General features: G+C 40.4%; 2 protein-coding genes across 2 annotated transcripts in view; one reads left to right on the forward strand and one right to left on the reverse strand.

Moving 5' to 3' along the window:
• The window catches only part of LOC137973406 (Fanconi anemia group C protein homolog), an 11,493-nt gene extending 998 nt beyond the window's left edge, over positions 1–10,495 (reverse strand). Inside the window, exons 1-11 of the mRNA XM_068820203.1 lie at positions 10,306–10,495; positions 9,057–9,147; positions 7,994–8,202; positions 7,605–7,669; positions 7,147–7,243; positions 4,867–4,913; positions 4,679–4,752; positions 3,343–3,410; positions 2,649–2,735; positions 1,819–1,874; positions 1,091–1,190 (exon numbers count right to left, since the gene is read on the reverse strand). Of these exons, the coding sequence (XP_068676304.1) occupies positions 1,091–1,190; positions 1,819–1,874; positions 2,649–2,735; positions 3,343–3,410; positions 4,679–4,752; positions 4,867–4,913; positions 7,147–7,243; positions 7,605–7,669; positions 7,994–8,202; positions 9,057–9,147; positions 10,306–10,458 (1,047 nt within the window). The 5' untranslated portion in view covers positions 10,459–10,495. The remainder of the gene's footprint in view (positions 1–1,090; positions 1,191–1,818; positions 1,875–2,648; positions 2,736–3,342; positions 3,411–4,678; positions 4,753–4,866; positions 4,914–7,146; positions 7,244–7,604; positions 7,670–7,993; positions 8,203–9,056; positions 9,148–10,305) is intronic.
• A 46-nt stretch (positions 10,496–10,541) lies between these two features.
• LOC137973407 (TM2 domain-containing protein biscotti-like) overlaps positions 10,542–12,500 on the forward strand; it is a 7,724-nt gene continuing 5,765 nt past the window's right edge. The window contains exons 1-3 of the mRNA XM_068820204.1: positions 10,542–10,689; positions 10,784–10,860; positions 11,017–11,092. Coding sequence (XP_068676305.1) covers positions 10,577–10,689; positions 10,784–10,860; positions 11,017–11,092 — 266 coding nt within the window. The 5' untranslated portion in view covers positions 10,542–10,576. The remainder of the gene's footprint in view (positions 10,690–10,783; positions 10,861–11,016; positions 11,093–12,500) is intronic.

Genomic DNA, 12,500 nt, shown 5'->3' on the forward strand with positions numbered 1-12,500 from the left:
CTTATTCCAAAATGGCTACGATTTTAGTATTCTTTTGTTTGCTTGCAAATTAGCCCTTGTTGCCTCTTTAAAGATTAAATATTCTTTTGAATTTTTAGCTTAAGAATGAGGCAACAAGGGCTAATTTGCATTGTGGCCATTTTGGAATAAGGTGTTTGAAAACCTTGATGATGATGATAATAATAATAATAATAATAAATTCACTGCAGTGGAGGTAATTATCCACAACTTTCACCGACACTGAAGTGAATAATTGTTTTAGTATAGAGCGGTTTTCAATTGAGTGTCAAAAGTAATTAGATAATAACGTTGGGTTATGATTACTTCACTCAGTGATTGGTTCAAAGTTCTCGCGCCATTTTGTCAACCAATCAGAAGTGAAACCAAAACCAATCGCGGCTCGCGCGTGCACATTTTCCCGCACTTTGTGTCGGCTACGTGTAATTACTTCGATTATTGATTGGTTTACTGTATTTTCTCCGTCCTTTTTGATTGGCCAAAGTAATTACTTTGGTTTTGGTTTTACGACACTCGATTGAAACTCGCTCTATACCACACAAGTTGAATAATCTGCCGAGTTTATCGAGAAGATTTGCCCTACTGTAACGGAAGAGAAACGGGAAGCCATTTTCTTCTTCTTCGTTGGCTCAGAGATGAATAGTACTTGATATTCTCCTCCGAGCTGGCCAATCAGAATGTGCGGAAAGCACCATTCACTTGTATGGTATATACCAATAACCATTCTTCTCGCGGAAGGCGATTATTTCAAATATTGCTCACTGGAAATCGTGCCCTAAATATTCGGTTTTATTATCTCATTAAATAAATAATAATAATAATAATAATGACATCAAATAAAGTGAACATGAAGTGAAAGCTTGACCCTTGTGCAAGGTTTCAATTTTTATCTTGACAGGGAGGGGATAAAGAAGGGAAGATGGCGAAGGGGGTGGGGGTAGGGGGGTGATTATTCGAAAGAGGCGATTGTTTTAAATATTGCCGTCAAAGGGGGGCGATTATAGGAGGAAGCCGATTACTCAAAGGAAGGCGATTACTCGAGGAAATACGGTATTTATCGTTTTCTTCTTACATTTTGGTTCCCTTGCTTGTTTTCCTCAACGCACATTTCACTAAATGCTGATAGGAGTTTTGCTACTTGTGGGTTTCCACGAGTTCGGGCAAAAAACAAACTGAAAGTGTATTCAAAAAGAGTCAAGCTCACGTTAGGTTTGATCGATAAACATACTACATTCAGTTACAGCTAAAGGTTTATTAGTGTTTAAACTATATTGACGACCGATAGCTCAGGTGGAGAAATTGCTGCCCTTGTATGGTTCGACTTTCAGTTCTTCTTGGATATGGACTATAAACCGTAGGCCCAGTCTAATTCACACAGTGGGACGTTAAAGATCCCACACACTGTTCGTGAGGAGTAGCATATATATATATATTTTTTTTTTTTGGGGGGGGGGGGGGGAAAACCCTGGTGTTGGTAGTCCAGTAAACCATCATGAGATAAGTGCGGTGTATAAATCCATTACTAATTTTGGAAGCCTGCTCCGGGCTTTCGTTTTCAAGACGATTTTCACCGATCCTAGTCATATTTTAGCAACAAGTATGTTAATACTCCGCGTAGGCATAACCTAACACTACTAAGGCCCTTAATAAATATTGTATTCGATAAAACCAATGTTCTTCTGCAGTTTTGATATGGAAAAACTTCCTATTCGACTTCGCTTTGAACGAAACGCCGATGCAACCTCTAAAATGGTTTATCAGTGTGTAATGGATTCTAAGTTAACTGAAGAGTCGTCTTACCTCAAGATACTCATGCTTAAAGTAAATAACTCGGGATTCTCTACACAGGCACGTGGCTGTCATAAAGTAGAAAAAGAAAAATAGGTGACTCAGGTTTTGTTACCAGGCGGCGCAGAACTTTTCCCTTTCGTAAATTGCCACTGGGCCAAATCTTTCTTCTTGCCAACAACAACAACAACAAAAAAAAACACCTGCATGGGCCGACAATCGAACCCGAGCTATTAAATGAGTATCACCCACCAATCGCCACTTCAGTGACGAGTTACAAGACCTAAGTTCGTTTATTTTGGTTTCTAAACAATCACACACTCAAAATGAAACACTCGGCAAATAGCTGTTTACGATGACTAAAACTAACCCTAATCATATGTTAGGGATAACCTTAAACTCCCTCATCATTCTTTTGGCTTAATGCAAGCTGGCATTCAGTTGTTTGGTTGTTTCGATAACAGTGAATCCGATGGGCTTTGTTTCTAAGAATGCTATACACCACTATAAATGGCTCGACTCTTTTGCAACTGCCTATCTGCGTTACGAACTGCAAAATTCCCACACCCCTTTCTCTGCCAATCAGAGGCTCGCATGTGTTTTCCCGCCCTCAGCCACGGCTGAAAATATCTACTTTGTTCTATCATTGGCTCCCCTGATTGTCTGCGTATGTTACGATTGGTTAATATAAGCCAGAATGTGATTGGTTCGTTTTCCGGCACCCAAATGAAAAAAAATACAACTAAGATGGCCTTTTATCCAATTGACTGTTAATTCACAGCAAAATGTTATTTCACAGACGCAGACATTTTCTATAAATCTAAAAATTCTACGTAAATTACCAGGTCTCGTGAAGATATCGCGTGCTGTAGTTGTGCTGTGGACATGAAAGGGCGACGAACAGTTGACATCTCAATTAGATCTAAAATCTGCCAACAACGTGAAACAATGAAAAATATTATTACTCAATAGTTCCCATGTGCATATATGGCGCCAAAAAAATTATTTTGCTCATGTGCTAATTAGACTCGCTAGCCTCGTTTGCATGGACAAAATACAAAAGAAATGTTGCTTGAGAGCTAGGATAGTTAAAGCATATAAACAAAAGAATACAATTTTGGCAACACAAATAAAAGCAAGGGGACACACGCTAGCACCAACCCGGTGTGGCCAACACATCACGCATGCGCACTATCATTTCACCCGATCAATTAGCAGCCATGGACAGCTGTTTCGGCCTTTTGGGCCTTATCAACATGGCGTAGCTAACATACCAGCCGGGTGTTTTTAGGCACCCCTTTAAGTGGCAGCTTCACATGCCATACATGTGGTAAGCTGGGTTGGGAACAGCAAAACTGTTCTCCCACGGCAAGCGTGTGGGAAAGTGGACCACCATTTATGCATTCGGTCTATTGGTCCAAGAACTTGTGACCTTCAAGTCTTTGTGGGATTCAAAACAAAGATGCGCACAGAAAATTCTGGTACACGAAACAGAAACATTTTTTTTCCACAGGAAGATCTTTCAAAAGGTCTTACCTCTGATTCTAAACTTGGCTGGTACCTTTTCCACAAAGCTATTCGAGCATTGTAAGATAACTGGAGATCTGTGAGAGTACAGTATCAGTAAAGGATGTGATCCACACTTGACATATTTTTCATTTTAGCAAAAAAGTAGCTTGTTTTCCTTAGTATAGCAAATTTCCAAGTCAGTTTTTAAACAGGAAGAAACACGTGTCAACCAGTGACGAAATTGCATGCGTATATATGATTTCAAGAAAGAAGTAATGTGATCCCTTTTTTACAAACACGATGATTCTGCTGAATACATGAAATTATTTGTCCAGAAATAAAATGAGCAGCTTAAAAATATGCTATTTGTATGGGAAAACGCGGCAGACGCTTTGCCCTCCGGTCACCCTTTGCAAATCATGATATGGCAAAGAGAAAACTTGTTTATGTGAAAACTGCATGCAAATAATAATTGCCATTTAAAACTTACTCGTCTGTAGGAGTCATAAGTTAGGGTCGGTTTAACACCGACGTAAACAATAGCTCAAGCAACCTATTCAACCCTGAAGCGTGTGCATGATTAGCTCCTTTGGTTAGGAGAAGGTAATGGCCATTTTCACACCAGAAGACAAACAAATCGCCTCAAGGAAAAATCGCCGGATGAGAAAAGGGGACGAGCAAATTCTAGACGACTTAATCGTCTGAAATTTGTCCGCTAAGAAGACGATTTCAAGTTCCGTCTAGAAGAACAAGTCAATCCAAGTTCGCAGTAAATGCGCGCAGCAACTACCAACAACATGCAACAGGGTGTGCAAACAGACGCAACATGTAACACACAACAGTATTGGGAGTTGTTGGCCAAAAATGTTGAGTCTGTTTGCACGGAGCCCGCTAAGTCCACTGTTAGCCGTCTGAAATTTATCCAACTTGGAAGACAATTTTGGAAGACGACTTGTCCGTCCAGAAGAACCAGTCGACCAAGTAAGTCGGAAGGAAATTCACGTTGGACGAACATATCGACAAATTAACTACCGCAGGGAAATGGAAGCGATGGTTTGTGAGACGTTTTCAATATGGCGGGAAGAAAGAAGGTTAGCGCGAAAGGTAAGGTTACCACGCAATACCTTGTGCCAGTCTTTACGCGCTCAAGCTTATCCAGTTTTGTCTGTCCATCGTCCATCTTTTATGAACTTACGTCTTCGATTCACATTAGTACACCAAACCAGAGGACGATTTGTTCAGTCGCCTCCTAGCATAAAAACAGCCAATGCCTCTTCGTATGTTGCTCATACTGTTGCTTGCATTGCTGGTGATAATTGGTATTTGGCCTTCAGTTGTCGCTAAAAAAAAAAGCTGAACATACCTTTTCTGGATGCAACTGTTTTCAAAAACAACACTGAAACACTATCAGAAACACAGAAGACATTTCCCTGTACACTACAAAATATTAAAAAATGATCAGTACAATAAGACACAGCACGACTGATAACTTCTTAAAATAATTATCAGACTCAAAATAAAATCAACAAACGGCAGAAGACGCAACAGTACCTCGAAATTAAATCCAAGCCTTTCTGACAGCAAAGAATTTTCTCTACCTTTTAAAGTAACAAACTGAGATGTAAGTTGCAATGATTTTTGTTTTCCCGGAATCGCAATTGACCAATCTGATTGGTTACAGGAAATTGCACGTGCCACGCACCTCACAAGTTTGGCGCACGGGCTTCACGTGATCCTAAAACCTACGTTTGCACATGCATAAACCTTTTATTGACAAGTTGCACTAACACAGTCCAAGGGGAGGGTTCAAAGGTAAGCAAAGACAACGAAAACAACTACAAAAACCTCATCTGAAATATAACTTAACTTGAACCCCGAAATGATAACTTGTTATTATTTAGCATTTATTCGAAGTCGTTACGAAGAAAAGTGTGTACCACTATAACAAAAATATAAGTGGTACAGTATAAGCTGTGTTGTTTGGAAAGAAAATTAACTTTTTATCTTTATCTCCACATAACCTCAAATTTGGCCATTTCACGTCGTTGTCAGGACAGAAACGGCCAAGAAATACACCGAAATGGAAAACGCAAGTTTAGGCTGCGTTTAACCAACGCATTATAGCGATCTATGGTTGACAGCGCCACAAGTATTTTCACGTGCTCAGGTCAAAGCCCGAGCACTGAAATAAAAAGACACTTGACAAGTGACAAGTCAGGTGACAAGTCAGGTGACAAGTCACTTGACAAGTGACAAGTGACAAGTGACACGCCCAAAAACCTGCTTATTTTCGTGATCTAAGAAAAACCGGGATGCTCGTTGGTTAACGTTAATCTAACATTCCGACGAGAATCCCTCCCCTTTTTATGTGGGAATTCCCCTCCCCCCGGGGGGATATTCATGAGGCGATTACATGGCGTTCTTGTTGTCCTTGGCGTTGCTGAAATAAATGAACATATTTGAAAGGCGGATTATAGACGAAAAGGAGAAGTGATCGCTGTACTTATCTGGACAATTTAAGCATGGCTTAAGTGCAGAATACCCGACCATTCCAAAACCACTTCTGGAAATAGTGGCCACGCGGCTACGTGGCTACGCGGCTGCGCAGAGAACCTAGCGCCCAGGCTCTTTGAAATTCAATAAATACTTTAAAAATGAAGCTTCCATTTTACTGTTCGGTTAATTACACTGTTTACGAGATTGTGTGAAGAATATAGCACTCGTTTAATGATTAAGCTTAGGCGTTCGTTTCACTGATTAGGCCTGCCGGTAAGTACTTAGAAAACTACAACTTCACCACTACCAATGTCTCGTTCTTTCATCACCCACGTAGCCACGTAGCCACGTAGCCATGTAGCCATGTAGCCATGTAGCCGGCATTTTCGAAGCCTACAGCTTTTGAGTGGCCGGATATTCTGCAGTTACTTCTTTAGCATTGTCTCTTACAGATAAAGTAAGAGGCCTAGGAAGGCCCATCAGGCCGGCACTTATCTCCGGTTTCCGTAGCATGAAGCGACTAGGAGTATTTATATTTCCCCCCGGATGGGATGCTAGTCCATCGCAGGGTTACCCCCAGCATTACGCCGGTACCCATTTATACACCTGGGTGGAGAGAGGCACCGTGAGAGTAAAGTGTCTTGCCCAAGAACACAACACAATGTCCCCGGCCAGGCCCCGAACCACTCGCGATCCGGAGTGGAGCGCACTAACCACGAGGTCAGGTCGGCTGCCAACTGAGTGGCCTCACGGCTCACGGCTACGAGTACGAGGAGTTCGAGTTTTCCGCATTGAGCATGCGCATAAGGTTTGGAGGTTGACATTTTTCGAAGTGCGCATGCTCAGAACGGAAAACTCGTACTCGTAGTCCGAGGGTCCTCGTCCTCTGATCTCAAGGTCCCTAACAAAGAGCTTTAGATTCTAGTACGAGAACGATTGCGAGTACGAGATTTTCTTATAAGACAACAGTGAGCGCGCGCAAATCAGCGTCATTTTGGCGGGAAAAACGTGATACCGTCGTCATGCATTTTAGTACGAGGTTTTGCGAAAATGTCGTCGTGTCAAAACAAGTCAACAACACGGTAGCAGTTTGGGCATTTTTCGATCAGCGAAAAGGCTCAGTTACCAGCAATAAGAATAACTGAGCAACCTATACTGCTAACAAAGAGTAAGATTAAGCGAACGGGTTATAAATTTCCTTAGTATTTTCGCTAAAAACGGGCAGTCAAAACTCGCACTCGTTCTCGTCCTTGTCGTAGAATCTAAAGCTCTCTATTGTTGCTGGCATCGCTCCAACAGATAGTGGAGTGCATGGTGGTGTGTAAGATTACTTACCAGAGGTTTTGCTTGCGGCAGAGGTACAAGAGGCAAGCAAAACTCTGACATTTCCCTCAAACAAAGCCCCGAAAGTGGTTTGTAAGGATAATATTCTCTGTCGCAAATGAAAGAAATAGGATCATACATTGCACTACAGTTCTGGGCAAGAATATGGCTAGGTGATGGTACTAAAGCAAACATTTGTTATCTTCAGTTCAGACATTAATCAAGCTACAAACAGAGGAGAATTAAGTGAAGTCATGAGAAAAATTGCTTTACATAAATTTGTGCCAGGTTCTGAACTTTCCGGACTTGGAATTAAATTATTTTTGTGGGTTGCATCTTGCAAGAGCTTTTCCTCAGAGTACACTAGTCTAGTTTTTCACTTTGCTCTAAGAGAATTTTCATTTTGTTCGCTTTAATATGCTAAAGACATTTGTTAAAAACAAAGCATAAGTCGTTGTAAGACAGCTCACCTTTCTTCAGCATTCCATGTAAAACTTTTCAAGACCTCCAAATCACGACACAATGATGACACAAGCTTAAAACAAAACGAAAATGTTCAGGAACAAAACTTTCCTATTTGTTATGAGGGTCGAAGATATTGCTACGAAGACATTTCAGTCTGAGAAAATGAAGAATATGGAATGGAGTTTTAGAATTAGGGTTAGATAGCTATTGTAGTCTGTTCAGATTACTTATAATGCTTGCAAGCATCAATGGCATTGCTCCACTATTGGATATAAAACACCTCACAACCCACAATACCCTGCCTTGCTCTGAATGACTCAAGGGTGATCAATTTACTTTAATCCACTCATTTGGTGCTACAGTCACATTGTAGTTTTTAGAAATTCATACTAACCTCATCAACCATAACTTCCATGCTTTCTTGTGCAGTGTAACCCCAGTATTCTCCAATTTCAAGCAAGTTGCTATTTGGCAGGGTAGGTGTTGTCGCACATCTTAGCTGCATTAGCACCCAATCTGTAGCTTTTTTGGTTTTTCTTCCTTGGGCACCACAATAGCATGCAAGTGCGAAACTGCATCTTACAACTGTCTGAAATGCATCCTCTATGGATTTAACAAATACATTTCAAAACAAGGAGCACCAATGAGGCTCTGCCAGGGTAAATTTCAACAAGCGACTTGGCCTAAAAAGTGTGTAAAGTGAAACCGCGACAAACAACATCCTTTTATTAAATTTCCTTTAATTTCTGAAAGCAAAGTGAGACATTGACAAAGCACCAACACAAGAGCTTTTAAAATTTACACAAGTGACATGGGACCACCCAACCCCCCCCCCCCCCTCCCAACCCCACGGCAGGGCCTTGTCAATCATTCTCAAATAGGAAATGTGGTCTGATTTTCCATTTTGGCAGGTTGTATTCTAAAGGATGATCTACTAAATTTAAAAGTTTTTTTTTTTTGCTTGATTATAAAAGTAAGACCGAAATGATAAAATTATCATTTCTTTATGATGCAGTATTTCAACCAATCAAGTAGTCAGGATGCTTGCAAGGTATTACATCATCAAGTTTGCCCAAATCATCACCATTTTCTATTAAACTGTGTGACCTCAGACAGAGTAGAATCTACAAGTCTCACATTTTTAGGATTTAAAGGTGATATACTGGTACTTTTTAGCGGACCTAGACATTGTTAAGGTCACCAAAATTAATGCCTGTAAGGTGTCTTGCTAAAATTTAAGAGGATTTTTTTTATGGGGTGGGGTGGGGGGGGGGGTGGTGAATAGAAGGGATGAAGCTTATCTTGATCTCAAGAAACCTTCAGAAAAATTATCTTTATATTAATTTTGTGTTCTTTTCAATGGAATCACCGATAATTGTTTTCTGTCAAATATCTCTTTGACTGCATTTGTTTTGCCAACTTGTCTCTCTTATAATCTAAATTGCAGGAAATCTCACCTGTCAACAAAAGGACAGTGTTTTTATACAATTCACCAAGGAGTTTCCCAACACTGGGATATTTCTGTAAAACTTGTTGGGGGTTATCTGCCTGCAAAACAAAATTGATGAAAGTAATCAGAATTTCTTTCTGGCTCATCATGACCTTAATTACTTCTAAATAATACGTAACTATCACAATCTTACAAATGGGTAATTAAATTTGAGTTTACATAATCCTGTGTTTGCAAGTGTATAAGCCTTTCAGGATATCACCTCAAACCACATACACTGTACGAGAGACGTCACCACAACAGCATGAACACAGAATTTTATCAACAAGGATTGAGGGACATGGCCTAAAGTTTATACAGTGTAGTGCTTATCCTAGACGACTTGTACATCTTGCTGTTTCATTGTTCCACTTGAGGGATTAATATTACAGGATGTTTAGTGTGCAAATGCACACATGTTGTGGCCCTATGAATTTAGGACTAGTTTTATAATTTGAAAGCAGTTTGAATCCTAATGTTTAACATTTTAACTAATCTGAGTCTACAGAAATATAAAGATAAATCTGCAGGGTTCTCAATTGGCTCCATAACCTATAACACCTGTCACAGCTGTCAATTACAGCTTTAAAATCGTCACCATCAGGAAGAAGTGTGTCAATCAGTTGCAGTGTTACAGCTGAAAATAGCACTGCAACGGCTGTGATCTGGTACAAAAATATTTTGGACACAGCCAAATTTATACCCATGCACAACATGTAAGGCACTGATCCCATGTAAATCCCATCAAAATAACAGAATTCAAGATGGCCACCCTATGCATCTGTAAGAAAGTATTAAATTTTGTGAATTCTCTGTGCCAAAATATGGGCAAACAAATGGAACTCCTGTACAGACAAAATGTACATGTACAACCTCTCATAATAGTTAATCTGGAAAGAAAAACACAAAGATAACCTAGATGTATGATTGCTTTTGTGAAAGTTAAGTAAAAGAGCAAGATTGACAGAGAAGGATTAAAATCGCTGTCTGGAAATATTGGTTGTCCAGGCAGGCCTACATAATGGCACTCTGTTGCTTTTCATCCTGTGGAGTTTATACAGTTTTGTGAAAGACAAAAAGCATCAATATGCCACTAAATAGACCCACTACGACAAACAAGGGCACATTTGGCTTAAGCAATTGGGACCTTTCAATTGTGCTCCATACCAGACATGTCAAAATCTGAGTCTCAGTAGAGAAGGGAATTTTTTCCCTACCGCTTCTGCAATGGCCCTCTCTAGCTCTTTCAGAAAACTTGATAGTTCATCGAATCTTTTGAACGTGTCCCTGCATTTATCTGCAGAATTCTCACTGCTCCATTTCTGCACGATATCAAACCATCTCTTTACATCTGTTTCACTGACAGACATGATTTTCACCAGGCGTCTCCTGACCGAGAGCAACTGAAAACAAGACCAAGTGGATCCATGCTGTCAATGTGGTCAGCAGTCGCCCAAGGAAAAATTCAAGATGGCGGAGGCTTAGTGAATGTCCTTCGTCATGTTCTTTCGTTTCTTAATTTGTGTGACTATCTTTTCCTTGTGGGAAATTTTGAAGACAGAGGGAGAAACCGTGATATGTGATGACCTTCTTCTCGGACAATATCCTTTTGCAAACGTTACAGTATTTTAAGTTTAGATATCTTTAATGGCGTAAAGTCGTATTTGAAGGACGATTTTTTCTTGACGTTCATAGATATTTTTGTCCGGAGCCAAAAATTGATCCATCTACTCAAGCAGCTGTTGATTGTACAGTGAATCATACTGTTAAAGGTAGAAAATGATGAAAGAAAACATGAGAACTATTAATAATAGAGGAAGAACTAAGACCCCGTCCCCAACTCTCAAAAAAACAGTATTCTTTAGACTGTTGGTTACAATATTTTGCTGATCTCTGTCAACATGTGAAATTTCTTTTCTTATTTTCAGTGAAATGCGAGGCAGCTGCGAGTAAAAATGGAGAGAATATCACCGAATGCTACAAGAATGTGTCTTGTCAATACACGTATGTTTGTAATTATAGCTTTGGTACTGTCAGGGCCTAAACAATTGATGGCAATCAATTACGGTTATTTAATTGGCGTCGACCAATCGATAATCACACGGAAGTAGTGGCGAACTCCATCGAGTGTCATTGATTGGTGTTCCTATTGGTAATCAATGAAAGTCGATGTTATTAGTATTATTTTAATTGATCGGTTCTCGTCAGTTATCATTGGAATTGATATTCGATGACAGTCGATAACCACAAAATCCAGCTCGAGCGATTGTCCATCGATTATCAATATCAATCGATTAATTGATGTTGATTGCTATCGATTGTCATCGATCATTGATTTCATTGGTTGTTCAGGCCCTGTTTGGTAGTGATGCTTCTATTTGGAGCTCTTTGTAAACACCAATTCAATAATATTATTATTGATGGAGGGGCTTTGTACACACCTTACACCTTTGATTGCAAATTGGCCCTTTTGGTCTTCCTTTCAAACGTAAAATTTATTCTTTTGAATTTTATGTTTGAAAGGGAAAATAAAAATGAAAAGAATACTAGAATGGTGGCCATTGGCCCTTGTCACACGGTCGCCATATTGTCCCGGGAGACCAAAAAACCTTTGTTTTACCACGCCAAGCCTTACCCCCATGGTTTCCACTGCGAGGCTTGGCATGGTAAAACAAAGCTCTTTTGGTCTCCCGGGACAATGTGGCCGTGGTGTGACAAGGGCGAATTCCAAAAAAGTGGAATTTGCACTTTGTGTTATTGTTTTGGTGAGGAATGAAACTTAAAGGATGCTGGGAAAAACCCTTAGAGCACCAGCACAAATTCAACTGTACTAATGGCAAAAGGAAACGGAAAGGAGGTGAGAGCGTATGTAGTTCTTGAAAACCAGGAAAATATCAGAGGAAAAAGGCTTTAACCCCTAGGAGTGAGACTTCACAGATTTTACTCTGTCTACTGTGAGACGATTTTATTTGTCAACTGGGGGTGTTGTCGGGCATTTGAGGTGTCAGTGGGTTAAGCAGTCATGTCCCTTCCATTAATCCATCGACTCCTGGGAGAGAGACTGGGAGTGAGACTGGGAGAGAGACTGGGAGTGAGACTGGGAGAGAGACTGAAAGAGAGACTGAGAGAGAGACTGGAAGTGAGACTGGGAGAGAGACTGGGAGAGAGACTGGGAGTGAGACTGAAAGAGAGACTGAGAGAGAGACTGGAAGTGAGACTGGGAGAGAGACTGGGAGTGAGACTGGGAGAGAGACTGAAAGAGAGACTGAGAGAGAGACTGGAAGTGAGACTGGGAGAGAGACTGGGAGAGAGACTGGGGGACCGTAGGGCCATTGAGCCCATTTGAGGTGTTAGTGAGTTAGGGCATTGCATACTTTAATGAACATCAGCTATAAGTGTATAGATGTCAATA

This window comes from Montipora foliosa, chromosome 10 (assembly GCF_036669935.1).
Source record: "Montipora foliosa isolate CH-2021 chromosome 10, ASM3666993v2, whole genome shotgun sequence".
NCBI lineage: Eukaryota > Metazoa > Cnidaria > Anthozoa > Scleractinia > Acroporidae > Montipora > Montipora foliosa.